Source organism: Mytilus galloprovincialis, chromosome 2 (genome assembly GCF_965363235.1).
Source record: "Mytilus galloprovincialis chromosome 2, xbMytGall1.hap1.1, whole genome shotgun sequence".
NCBI classification, from domain to species: domain Eukaryota; kingdom Metazoa; phylum Mollusca; class Bivalvia; order Mytilida; family Mytilidae; genus Mytilus; species Mytilus galloprovincialis.
Window position 1 is genome coordinate 57942758 of NC_134839.1, and position 13146 is coordinate 57955903.

The 13146-nt window shown below is 34.1% G+C and overlaps 1 protein-coding gene across 3 annotated transcripts; it reads left to right on the forward strand.

Annotated features, from left to right (window-relative positions):
* The first annotated feature begins 1924 nt into the window (after positions 1-1924).
* Positions 1925-6989, forward strand: LOC143062319 (uncharacterized). Of its 3 annotated transcripts, none has more exons than XM_076234043.1 (6): positions 1925-2002; positions 2362-2477; positions 3154-3281; positions 5265-5414; positions 6338-6384; positions 6915-6989. In XM_076234043.1, the coding sequence occupies exons 1-6, from the start codon at positions 1946-1948 to the stop codon at positions 6966-6968; spliced, it is 552 nt and encodes a 183-aa protein (XP_076090158.1). In that variant the 5' UTR covers positions 1925-1945; the 3' UTR covers positions 6969-6989. The 3 variants fall into 3 exon arrangements, with proteins under 3 accessions (XP_076090158.1, XP_076090157.1, XP_076090156.1); XM_076234042.1 differs by lacking the exon at positions 1925-2002 and adding an exon at positions 2052-2068 and having other exon boundaries at positions 2360-2477; XM_076234041.1 differs by lacking the exon at positions 1925-2002 and adding an exon at positions 2100-2253.
* The last annotated feature ends 6157 nt before the right edge of the window (positions 6990-13146 follow it).

A 13146-nucleotide genomic window follows, 5' to 3' on the forward strand; every position in this document is an offset into this window, starting at 1 on the left:
TTATTAAACAGTTTTTGCATGGATTTTTTTCTCGTAATTTTTTTTATATAAAGAGGACTTCAGCTTAACAGAGCTTTTAAAAAGTATCTTTAGACCTAACTGTGGAAGTAAAAAAAAAACATGACAAAAAACAACAAAATCCAACTTGCAATAATTACAAGATAGCGGTCAGTCTTTTTTTGAGATGTTTGGTTTCAGTTGCGTGAATTGTTTATTCATCGGTAGTTGTTTACTATATTTAGAATAATTGCAAGATTGATTAGCATTATATATAATTTTTATAAAAAAAAATACTTTTGACGGTTGCTTGCTTAATGTCTAGTGGCAAGTATTTCATGCATATTTACAGCGAATAAATTAAAAGTACTGAAGTGCTGAACATCGTATGACTGCAAGTTCTTGTGGATGGTCACGTACTTTTTCAAGAAAAAAAATCACATCTCTATGCCTGAAAGTCACATTACGTCCAGTGGCAAACAAACGTATATGCGTTATCAGGACAACCATACATTAACAATTAATACTATAAATAAGTTCTATAATAAGAGGCGAAAAAAATCCGGAACTTTGGAATTGTACTTTTGTTTCAGTTTCCTGAACTTTGGAATTGTACCTTTATTATTTCGGGAATTTAGGATTGTGCCTTATTTTGTATGGTTATTAGGAGTTTACTCTTATCAGGGCTAGGAATTCAAAAAATATTCTTGGAAAGCCGGCAGAGACTTTTTTTAAATTTTTTCGGGACTTCAGTATGGCACTGTTCACTCCCTTTACATAATAGAGCCCGTTTGAAATTAAAATCGGATGAAATCCAACTGCCACAAGATGATAAGAGAATATGTATAGGGACAAATGTGTTGCCTTTCAGCAATCCACCGACGGCGCACTGAAAGAGTTGTTACAAGGATTTTAATGTGCCGAGGAGGTATTTGTTTTAATATCCACCTTATCACATACGTAACACTGCTGCGTACTTTTACAGCCCGCACAGCCGAACGGAGGACCAACTTTGGAAAGGGGGATACTGTTATTCATATAAAGACCTAAAGGACTATATATTTCAATTTGCAATGAAATAGTAAAAGGAGTTTACGTCAATGAAAGAGCAATAGCCAAATAACGGGGGACAATTTGACGTTTTTATAAAATGAACCCGATTGGGTGTTTATAAAAATGACACGCTTTAGTTGCCTTCTACAACTTTACATATTTTTGAGTTTATGCAGTGACGTTATATGGACACGTTTGGCGGATTCGGACACTCTAAGGGGATGAACACGTTTCTGGGTGCTTCACGGTTTGATAATTTCTCTCCATATATTCGTTGTAATGTCGTTAATGAAACTATAAAACCGAACAAATATAAGATATTACTAAATGAAATTAGCCGTAGTCGTGTCATTTTCAATATGATAAACTATAGGGAGTAAGTAATCCAGTTTGGTAATCTCCTATGCTTGTCGTTCTGGAGTTATAATGTACATTTCTTTATTTTCGAGAAAAGGGTGGAAAGTAAAGGGTACGACAAAGTAAATGTGTGACCCCTGATGTTGGGTAATACAAACGTAATTCTATCAAATAACAGTCTTACGAATCTTATTTTGTTTTCTTTCATTTAATACAAAAATATATAAACTTGGTCGATTGAATCATGGCCATAAATGTTAAGAAATCTCTGGGATTTTGTTTTTTTTCTGTTGGATTGTTTTTAGTAAACATTTTAACCCCGAAAACTGCAATAATTATAGTAGATTGAAATTCACGTGTTGTTTACTTTGACAATACATGCACTTGTCTCAGAATTTTTTTTCTTATATACCTTAATAAAACACAAGGTACTTAAACTTGCATTTTAAAAAAATGTCAGACGGTGACGAAATTCCGTTATATGCCCCTTTCTAGGCTGTCAACGCTACTAAAACTTGTAAATTGATTTATCTTTACAATGGGGAATAACACGCCTACATTTGTTGTCGGAATCATTCGTAGCAATCCTACCCAAGTATGTCAATCGTAATAAGTTTGAAAACCGCTGAAAATTTGGAAATAAACGTCTCGCAGTATATTAAGATATATGGGACATTTTTTTTCTGAGATAAGTGCCTGACTAAATTGATTTATCTTTACAATGGTGTATAACACGCCTACATTTGTTGTCGGAATCATTCGTAGCAATCATACCCAAGTATGTCAATCGTAATAATTATACCAACCGCTGAAAATTTGGAAAGAAACGTCTCGCAGTATAATAAGGTAAATAAGATTATTTTTTTCTGAGATAAGTGCCTGTGTTTGACAATTATAAAAATATTAGGACATAAAAACTTGAGAATAATTGCTATCTTATCTATTTACTTACAGAACAAGGATTGTGAAAGAAGATACACGATCAATTTGTCTACGTTTCGTGCAGGCTGTACAAAAATGCACTTATTTATTTTGATTTTGCTAACTGCAGATTTAGTATATGTTAACAGGTCAGTACATGTATGTATGTAATATATATTCACTTTGACTAACCCCCCCCCCCCTAAAAAAACAGAATAAATTTGGTATGCACCAATAAGGAGGTAATAAAGTTATCATTGATATAATATTCATAAGGTTGCAGGAGCGGTTTTATGTTTCAATTTAAAACATTAAAATGCCTCAAAACAAAATCTGGCAATAAAACTAGCCTTTATACAAACAGGTATCTTGTAATCGATCCATCTTGATAAAATTGGAAAAGATTAACTTTTCTCCGAAAGAAGGAATATCTGATCCATGGAAGAGACGCATTAAAAAAAGTCAATATGGAGGTTTGAACAATATTTTAGCGGTTTTCACGTATTCATGAATTGCCACGAAATTTGAAATCAGCATATGGAAAAGTTAATATTGTCTTAAGCAAAAGATAAAAACGTGTCTTTTTAGTGTTCTTGGTGTCTCAGGTGGCTGAGGTTATATTTGATAGATTTGTTTTTTTTTTAAACCAGAATCAGGGATTATAGACTCCATGCTGAAGCATAATGTCGCCTGCCAAAAGTTGAAATGTTCGAAAATTAAGATGTATAGAAGATCTGTTGCTTAGAATTATCGCCAAACACAATTTTTATTTTAAAAAATACATTAATTTCAGTCAGGTATAAGAAGTACAATATTTAATTTTAGCCAAACTACACAAGGGTATAATTTGAAAGCTCTGAGCGTCAAGGAATTTTTACGGTTTGATGCCAACCATGATGGAACCATTACTTTAAGCGAATGGGAAACTGTTCTTCGAGGAGATGATGATGATGGTAAGTCCAATAAATGTTCAATGAAAACAGCGATTTTGGAAGGTACGGTATGTGCTCAAAGGAACCGGCGATGTTGGAAGGCACGGTATGTGCTCAAAGGAACCGGCGATGTTGGAAGGTACGTTATGTGCTCAAAGGAACCGGCGATGTTGGAAGGCACAGTATGTGCTTAAAGGAACCGGCGATGTTGGAAGGTATGGTATGTGCTGAAGGGAACCGGCGATGTTGGAAGGCACGGTGTGTGCTCAAAAGAAACGGTGATGATGGAAGGTACGTTATGTGCTCAAAGCAACCGGTGATGTTGGAAGGTACGTTATGTGCTCAAAGGAACCGGCGATGTTGGAAGGTACGGTATGTGCTAAAAGGAACCTACGATGTTGGAAGGCACGGTATGTGCTCAAAGGAATCGGCGATGTTGGAAGGTATGGTATGTGCTGAAGGGAACCGGCGATGTTGGAAGGCACGGTGTGTGCTCAAAAGAAACGGTGATGATGGAAGGTACGTTATGTGCTCAAAGCAACCGGTGATGTTGGAAGGTACGTTATGTGCTCAAAGGAACCGGCGATGTTGGAAGGTACGGTATGTGCTAAAAGGAACCTACGATGTTGGAAGGCACGGTATGTGCTCAAAGGAATCGGCGATGTTGGAAGGCATGGTATGTGCTCAAAGATACCGGTGATATTGGAAGGCACGAGATGTGCTCAAAGGAACCGGAGATATTAGAAGGCACGGGGTGTGCTCAAAGGAACCGACGATGTTGGAAGGCACAGGATGTGCTCAAAGGAGACGATGATGATGGTAGATACAATGTATGCCTAATGAAAACGACGATATCGGAAGGTACAAAAAATGCTCAGAGGAGACGACGAGGTCTGACGGTACAGTATGTACTCGGAGGAGACGACGATGTCTGAAGGTACAGTATGTACTCGGAGGAGACGACAAGGTCTGAAGGTACAGTATGTACTCAGAGGAGACGAGGTCTGAAGGTACAGTCTGTACTCGGAGGAGACGACGAGGTCTGAAGGTACAGTATGTACTCAGAGAAGACGAGGTCTGAAGGTTCAGTATGTACTCAGAGGAGACGAGGTCTGAAGGTACAGTATGTACTCAGAGGAGACGACAAGGTCTGAAGGTACAGTATGTACTCAGAGAAGACGAGGTCTGAAGGTTCAGTATGTACTCAGAGGAGACGAGGTCTGAAGGTACAGTATGTACTCAGAGGAGACGACAAGGTCTGAAGGTACAGTATGTACTCGGAGGAGACGACGAGGTCTGAAGGTACCGTGAGTATGTACTCAGAGGAGACGAGGTCTGAAGGTACAGTATTTGCTCAGAGGAGATGATGATGACGGTAGGTACAGTATTTGCTCAGAGGAGACGATGATAACGGTAGGTACAGAGTTTGCTCAGTAAAGATGATGACAATAGGTACGATGTACACATGTTAAGAGGAGACGACGAAATTTGACAATGTTGACGGTAGGTGCACATTTTGCTAAGTAACGTTGACGTTGACAGTAATAAGTAGGGACGATGAGAAGGTGAGATTGGCACGATTAGCGAAATATGATCTTTATAGCTCAAAAATATTGGATTACAAGAAAAAACATGTTCAATGTTTATGCCATTACCAATTTAATTTATCCATCTGCTAGTTGCAAGAATATATCTTTGTCACTGTCTGAGTGAGTTTTAATGTTTTTAGTTTTGATATTGACGACTTAATTGCTGTGATAGGTTATATTTTTGATACACACTGTACATCATTTTATTAATTACTCATTAATTTTGTTATTTTAGAGAGATTAAATTTTAAAAATATTCCCAAATAGTAAAATAATTTGAATATGTACTTATGTACTTGTCTATATTTCTTATTTTTTTTTGGTTTTGTAAAAAAAAATGCCCTGAAAGACATCATTTTGGTAAGATGCTTGATTTTATTTTTACGCCAGAAAAATTGTATTTTTTTTCCAATAGGTGACGGAATCATAACTTGTGACGAGTATGTTCGTCATTCGTCATCACCACATGACATTGCTTTAGGAGTACTGAACCAATTCAATGGCGGCGATTGTAAGTTAACGCACGATGAAGGACTGGTTCCATATCACCACATGGACGGAAACGGTAAATGTTTACTTATATAATTTGTGTCAGCCAAGTAGTGAAATATAATAAAATTGAGAATGAAAATCAGTGGGGAATGTGCCAAAGAGACAACAACCCGACCATAGAGCAGACAACAGCAGAAGGTATTTATAAGTATTTATTTAAAACCTTTTTTCGTTAGAGTAAACTTACCTTTTATTTCAGTTCGTATAAAATTTACAAATGTATTATGAAAAAAGAAGAAAAGTGAGGATAATAAATGTAAAATAACTCTTAAGTACTTCTCTGCGCTCGAAGCGCTTTTATTGGTTACCATTCATCAAGAACTCCCAGAGTAAAATATTTTGAAAGCCAAAGAAGTACAGAAACAAGAGATGAGTTGCATGGCCAAACATAATTCTAAGGTGACATCCAAATAACATAAGTTGAAGGAAAACACGCCATGGGGAAAACAGATATACGAAAATTCCACAAAATACCACATAGGATATACTATTACAAAATGTAGGCAACTCGAGTCCAACAAAATACCGGTGACAGATACTTGGCTGCTCCATAAGCTCCTGCTCTACTAATGACACTCATTGTGTTGTTCATGGCCGGTAAAAATACTATGATAAACTATCTTCTGTGATGTCGCAATCAATGAACAGCACAGAATAAATGCTACGCCAAATTGATAAAACATATGAAAAATGTGAAATTCATTAAGTTTACCATCAACCAAGTCTAGTTACTAGTGTGTTGATGCAAAGACATTAAAAATTCATAATAGAATAATTAAAATCGTCTTTCTTGACTGAAAGTTATGTAAAGTCACTACCACAGCTGGGATTATCCGTCGATATAAAGTAAGAAAAAATATTTCTTTTTTTCATTGTTTTAATTGTTTAAATGAGCCTTTAAGAATAGATTTAATAACTGTTCGTTATTTATTTCAGGTGATGGAATTCTTCAAGAGATTGAGTTTATAAATTTCTACATTCAGGTAAATGTCCTTGGGAACTTGCATGTTCATATTTTTATTGCACATACGGCATATGAATTAATGTGTTTCCATTTCATTCTTTTTATAAAATTTTAATGAATGTTTTGTTATTTATTATTAACATCTTTTAAAAAAACATGGATCGTCGTGCAGGGAAGTTTCATAATGCAGTTTTGTTTGTTTTATAGGGTTCATCTCCATCTTTATATTGTTTGTTGGATACCAATTTTCGTAGATTACGTGGGTATACAGGTGAACCTCAGATTTGAATGTTCAACGAAGTACAAATTACCCATAGGCTTGTAGACAGACTTTGACAAAACCTCGAAATCAAATACAAACTAAAGAATGACATTTTTTCCTCAAACCACGAAAGTTGGTTCCCATAAAAAAATAAATAAATTGAAAGTGAACACGTTGTGCATGTAGACATTTTTCTTTTGTTCAAATTGACCTCTTGTTACTTTGAATATTTGCGTCATTGGGTTACTTTTTCATTGGAGTAAATATTACATTTCTTTTTATTTCAGGTTTTGAAAAATCTTGGTCTTACTGATCATGGCCATACAACAAAGAGCACTTGAATAAAAGATATATTGACTTAACCTTGTCATTGTTAAAGGTCACTGGTTTTACTATCATATATATAGGAAGATGTGGTATGATTTCCAATGAGACAACTCTCAACGAGAGACCAAATGACACAGAAATAAACAACCATAGGTCACCGTACGGCCTATATAGTTGTTAATTTCGATATACTAATAGTTAATGCTATGAAGGTTTATCACTACCTCAGGTTGACTATAAATGCACTGCCGCTACCTGTACGTTATATGCTATATTTGCACTATTTCATATTGTAATAATTTTCCATAGCAAGAGTAACTCGACGGATGCCACTAATGGAACAGAGACAGCTAACCATAATAGAGCACATGAACTTACCCGTAGTTTTGATAGAGGTTCATGTTGCTCATTTTTTAGTTTTCTGCATGCTTAATTTTGAGTTTTTGCTATTTTCTTTTTGGTCATGGTGTTGTTTTCTTTTATATGTATTTTGATTTACATCATGGGTATCTTTTTTCTATCTCTTCTCTATCATAGAGGTATTACTTAAAATATCACTATCTGGTTGATATCTAGTTTTTTTTTTAAGTATTCAATTTGGATTCTTTTATTGTGATACTGTTACAGCGCTGATTACTAGAACTAATGACCATTTGTATTGAATTGTTGAATCGTCCACATAAATGTTTTAGTCAAAGTACCTACAAATATATGTATAACAAAAAATACAGTGCAACGCCTAATTGACATGAATTATAGAACAAATAAACTATATAAAAAATGTGAAGATGTGGGGGGGTTGTTTTTTGTTTCTTCCTTTCTATTCTTTGGTCATCGACTACCCCTTTGCATCACGGCTTTCTATGTATAACTCTTATAAGAATCCAGAGTTTATAGAAGGAAGCATAACACCCAAAACTTACTTGAAAATATTTGTCATACTTATTCTTTTTTTTTTAGATGAGAAAGGTAGGTGTGGAGGTGTCAGGTAACAATTACATGATCTATGGTAGGAACACACATAACCTTTTTGGCTTAAATAATACGGTGATGCTAAAAAGTTGGACCAATTAGATCATTTTGCCCACATTAATTAGTGTAAAAAATCGAAGTTTTACCGAGAGTGGAAATATATTGACGACTGAAGATTATCTAAATCTACTAGCTTGTCGTTTGCGTCATAAAGCATACGATTGCGCCAATTAGAAGAAAAATTACTTCCCAACTCCTTTATTCGGACTTGGAACCGGCAATTTGCACAACAAATGTTGCTTTTTCTGAAACATATATATCTTCCTCTTACTGCTGCTGCATGGGTACTTCCAAATTTAATGTATATATATATATATATATATATATATATATAGCTTTTAACTTCATTTTATTGTCCAAAAAGACAAACATTGAAGGATGAAATGGATAAAACATTTCATAATAATTCCTTATAATTGTAACGGAGATGCTGTGGAATAATCTCCCTTTGTTTAATTCGGAATGACGCAAAATGAACTTTTTCACTGTCAGAGAAAGGAATAACACAGTGTATATTAGATAAATTATATGGTAGTGATTTGGTTGACGTTTCATCCAATTTACTGGATATTTAAGAGAAAACTTGGCCATTCTCATGGAGGAATTATACCGTTTCAAATGGACCTGTGAAAAGTATACACTCATTAAAGAAATATATAGAATTGGGCTTTAAACAGACCACTTGGATTTATCACTAATCCGGCTCCGACCAAACATTTGAGCTTTACGGAATCAAATTAATGATTTGGCTTCACTGCTCACATGTACATTATGTGGAACAATTTAATAATGTATCTGAACATCTGTCTTTGGTCTCATTTGCCAGACCTCAGTCATACCAAGAACGAACCATTAATCGACAAGAGGGAACGGTGACGCATAGTCACCCGACCCTCCTGTTACATAATAATAAAGCCCATGCGCATGGTGGGAACAAAGCACTGTGTCATCTACATATGTGGCTAAAACATAATCAGCAAAAGCTTCTATTTTCTTCTCTATTGGCATATCTTTATTAAATATTCAGCAAAGCAATAAGTTTTATTCTCTCTCTGCACATTGACTGTCTAATGCATGCTAAGTAATCATTAATATTTATAATAGTTATGTGTACAGGTAAATTGACGCAAATGAGTTCCGAATATTGGCCCAACTTATACATTTGGAAAACACAATTTGTCGTAAATGATACCCATGAAGAACAGTAATTGGCGCAAAAGGACTGCTGCCCTTAGATTTATATTGTTAGCAATTATTGCAGTCATATTGATTTTGAATGCAAATGCATTAATACGATGTAAATAATTCATAAGTTTTCAAAGTAAAAATAAAGTATATATACAGTCAGATAAAAAATGTTATTTTTCATTTTGTTACTTTAAAAATGTTTAAATTAAATATGAAGTAGAATAATTGCTCTACTTTGGAACAACAAACATTTGGGATCATAGTATTAATAGGTGTGGGTGCTTATACAGGTACATGTATGCCATTGTCACACGTTGACCTTGACATACATGTATGATCTTTTGTGTCAGAGTAAGCCTTTAATTATTGAAAACATTTTCTTGCAGAGAATATTATTAGGGCATAGTACATAGGTATTTCGTAATGAATAGACTTACGTTGTTCCAATGGCGATTGTCGTGCCTTATCAACATATGCATGTATTATTGTCATGTTTAATTCAATGTTTTTCTTGTTCCAACTGTATTTACTTTTGACCAACATCTGCAAAGGCGGGAAAAACGAAAATGGCGTCATAGAAGAAACTTAAAAAGTATTTATCAGTCACTGTAACGAAAACATTGCTGCATTAGTTAAACCTCATGACTTATTGTCTTTGTTTTCATATTTACAACAATTTACATCTTATAGTTTTGCGCTTTATTGCATGAACCTTCATGCATATATTGGCGAGTTTTGGATGTGTCTATGGGCCACTCGATATCTCTCGGCCGGAAGTCAGAATAAAATTCTCGGAACGTCTCTAAAGTTTTCGGTCATTTATACAGGTCTTAACAGGTTGTTATCTACGTCTTTGATATGGTCCCTTGATGGGCCTTGACAACGCAATTATATTTGTTTTAAAACGACCACTGTACACAAACCACTGTATCTGGGTCAATTGTAACGTGGTATTGTCTGTTGTCTCGATAATATGTAAACTAATTATGTTTGAAGATTTAACCACGGAATTACTGTGTATTTCATCATAGACTTACGTTAGAGAATATTCTGGTTAAAATATTAATATTTAGATCGGAAAATAGAAAGATAATATTCTTATCAAAAGTATTTAATACAATCGGAATCAAAGAAATATATACAAAATATATACTGTATTTATGTTTCTGAAGAAACTAACAATGATTGAAATCAGAATATTTTCAGAGTTGAAATTAAGAAATTTTAAAGTATTTCATATGACAAGATACTCAGTCTGCTTTGGTATTTTTAAATATTTATTTGTAAAGGAAACATAAAAATTAAATCTAAATAAATTCTTGCATCCTACAAAAAATGTGTATAAACAATATAATCATTATACTTCTACGTTTAAATATTTCATACCATTTTAGTATTTAGGTTTTATGAGTAATCATTATTCATTTTTGTGCATTGTATTATATCCATAAAACGGAAAGCCAGTAAGATCAATTTATTAAATATTTAAATTTTAAACGGTCGTGAATAAAACTTGTGTGTTTTCAATTCGTAAAGCATGATTTTAAATCCTTGCAGCTCACAACAACCGTTAAAATAATTTACAATATTCACAACTAAATTTAATTTCAACCATAACGTTGATTATTTTTATTTTATACTGTTAGTATGGATTTAGAAGTCTAAGTTTGCTTATATTTTGTATAGTAATATATTCACATAGTCACTGGGGTAAAGCTGATGACCGTAACTGCATTCACGGTCATCCCAAGATGTCGGATGAAAAAATAGCTCAGTATCTGTATTGTCTGTTACAGTGTTTCTATATCATTTTCTTTACAAAGGAGACATTGATACGATGTAAATTTATAAAAGATTCACACGAAAATCACAAAGTAGCTCCGAGAAATGTCATGAAACAGGAAATTCGATTTAAAAAAATCGCTAAGATGACCGTAAATCACAATCGAGATGACCGTAACAGAATCAGCAATTCATAACAAGGGTGACCGTAATTGGTTAAAAGATGACCGTAATTTCTAAATGATGACCGTAACTTTTAAAGGATGATCGTCAATTCTAAGAAATATCCGTTTTTGTATAACTATTTTTTTTTGTATCAAATGATAAATGGTGTTGATATAACACGTATTTATATGAGAGTATTATCCTACAGGTAGGAGAAAATAAGACGTGCTTTAAATACAAAGTTCACCATATATATCTTTTTTTACGGTAGAGGTACATTTTTTAAAATGAACATACAAACGAAATATGCACATGAAAAAGTGGGGAAAACATGCAACAAAAGCGCGATTAAATGACACCTTACAAGTATAATAAATAAAAAAAATTGTGCTGCACAGCCTCCAACTAAAAGCCAAAAGATTTGTTTTTATTTCTGGAATTCCTTGTAATGACATATAATAAATGCACTTTTTTAAAAACGCCAATGGATGTACACCCTTTGATATTATATCGTCTTTGATTTGTCTTCTATTTTGTCTTGCAAGTAAAATAACAGAACCTGCTTTAAAATACTACGACCAAACCAGTAAAGGCGAGCTCCAGCAAAATTGATCCTTAAAATAGTCTTGTGCGTATTACTATAGCGTATCACAAGGGGCAAGGGCGGATTAAGCCATTTTCAAAAAGAGGGGGCCCCAACCCAGGGAAAAGGGGGTTCAAACTATGTGTCCCCATTCAAATGCACTGATCGGTAAATAAAAAGGGGGTTCCAACCCCCGGACCCCCTCCCTTGGATCCACGACTGAGGGGAACCTTGTCAATTTGTATATACAGCAATGTTATTCATATATAAAGACAAACTAAGATTTTAATCTGCTTCCTCTGGAACCATACACACAGGCTCGATTACCGGATATTCATGTGTATGATTAGTGTTTTTATGCTCCATTCATGGGCATTTTGTTTTCTGGTCTGTGCGTCCATTCGTCTGTTCGTCCGTTTGTCTGTTCGTCCGTTTGTCTGCTCGTTCGTCCGTCTGTCCCGACTCAGGTTAAAGTTTTTGGTCGAGGAGGTTTTGATGACGTTGAAGTCCAATCAACTTGAAACTTAGTACACATGTTTTCTATGATATGATCTTTGTAATCATAATGCCAAATTACCGTTTTTTTCCTCCATTTTAACGGTCCACTGAACATAGAAAATTATAACGTAGATGAGGCATTTAATAGAGACACCTCAGGGGGACACATTCTTGTTTCTTCAACTTTTCGTCGTATCTCTGTCAATTTGTATTGGAATTTTAAAGTCGTTATCAATAAATATTTCATTGTTTACTCAAAATACGGAAAATAGTTAAAAATAAATTGATGAAACATGTTTATATCCTCTAACTAAGCCCCTATTAGAGAATTTTAAGTTTCAAACGAAACTTACGTACGTTAACGCAAGTAACTTAAGCTTACAATTCTACATAAAGACATAAGACATAAAGACATAAGACATTTTATTTCACTAAAGCCCCCACATGGGGTATGTTAGTACAACATTTTGTAACAAACAATAAAAGTGTGAACATATTTACATTAGAACAACATGGTTAACAAAGGTGCAATAATAGTATATATATAATTAATACAGATATTTGACAGGAAGTACAAATTATAGTAACATGATTAAGCACATGTATTAAAAGGTTTTAATAACACTTTTGCAAAATTTTGCTATTCCAGTAAGTGTAAATAAATCTGATGTATTCATCAATTCTTTAAATTTTAAAACATTTGGGTTTTTACATATATTTAAAGGTAAAAATTTAGCTCTTACATTGTTGAAAAAGGTACATTTGAATAAGTAATGAAACTCATCACCAAGTTCATTAGCATTACAAAGATTACAATGTCTTTCAGATCTATCAATATTAAAAAATCTGCCCGTGTCAATGGGCAATTTATTACGAAGGCAACGGAATTTACATAAATACGTTCTGAGATCAGATGGTAAAACCGATAAATATTTCTCAAAACA

Bases quoted from the DNA above. Each gene is read 5' to 3' on its own strand.
- LOC143062319 (XM_076234041.1), top strand. From the start codon at position 2,188: ATGTCAATCGTAATAATTATACCAACCGCTGAAAATTTGGAAAGAAAC. The intron at 2,254-2,361 runs GTAAATAAGATT...ATTTACTTACAG, and splicing joins ACGTCTCGCAGTATAATAAG to AACAAGGATTGTGAAAGAAG. The intron at 6,385-6,914 runs GTAAATGTCCTT...TTTTTATTTCAG, and splicing joins TTATAAATTTCTACATTCAG to GTTTTGAAAAATCTTGGTCT.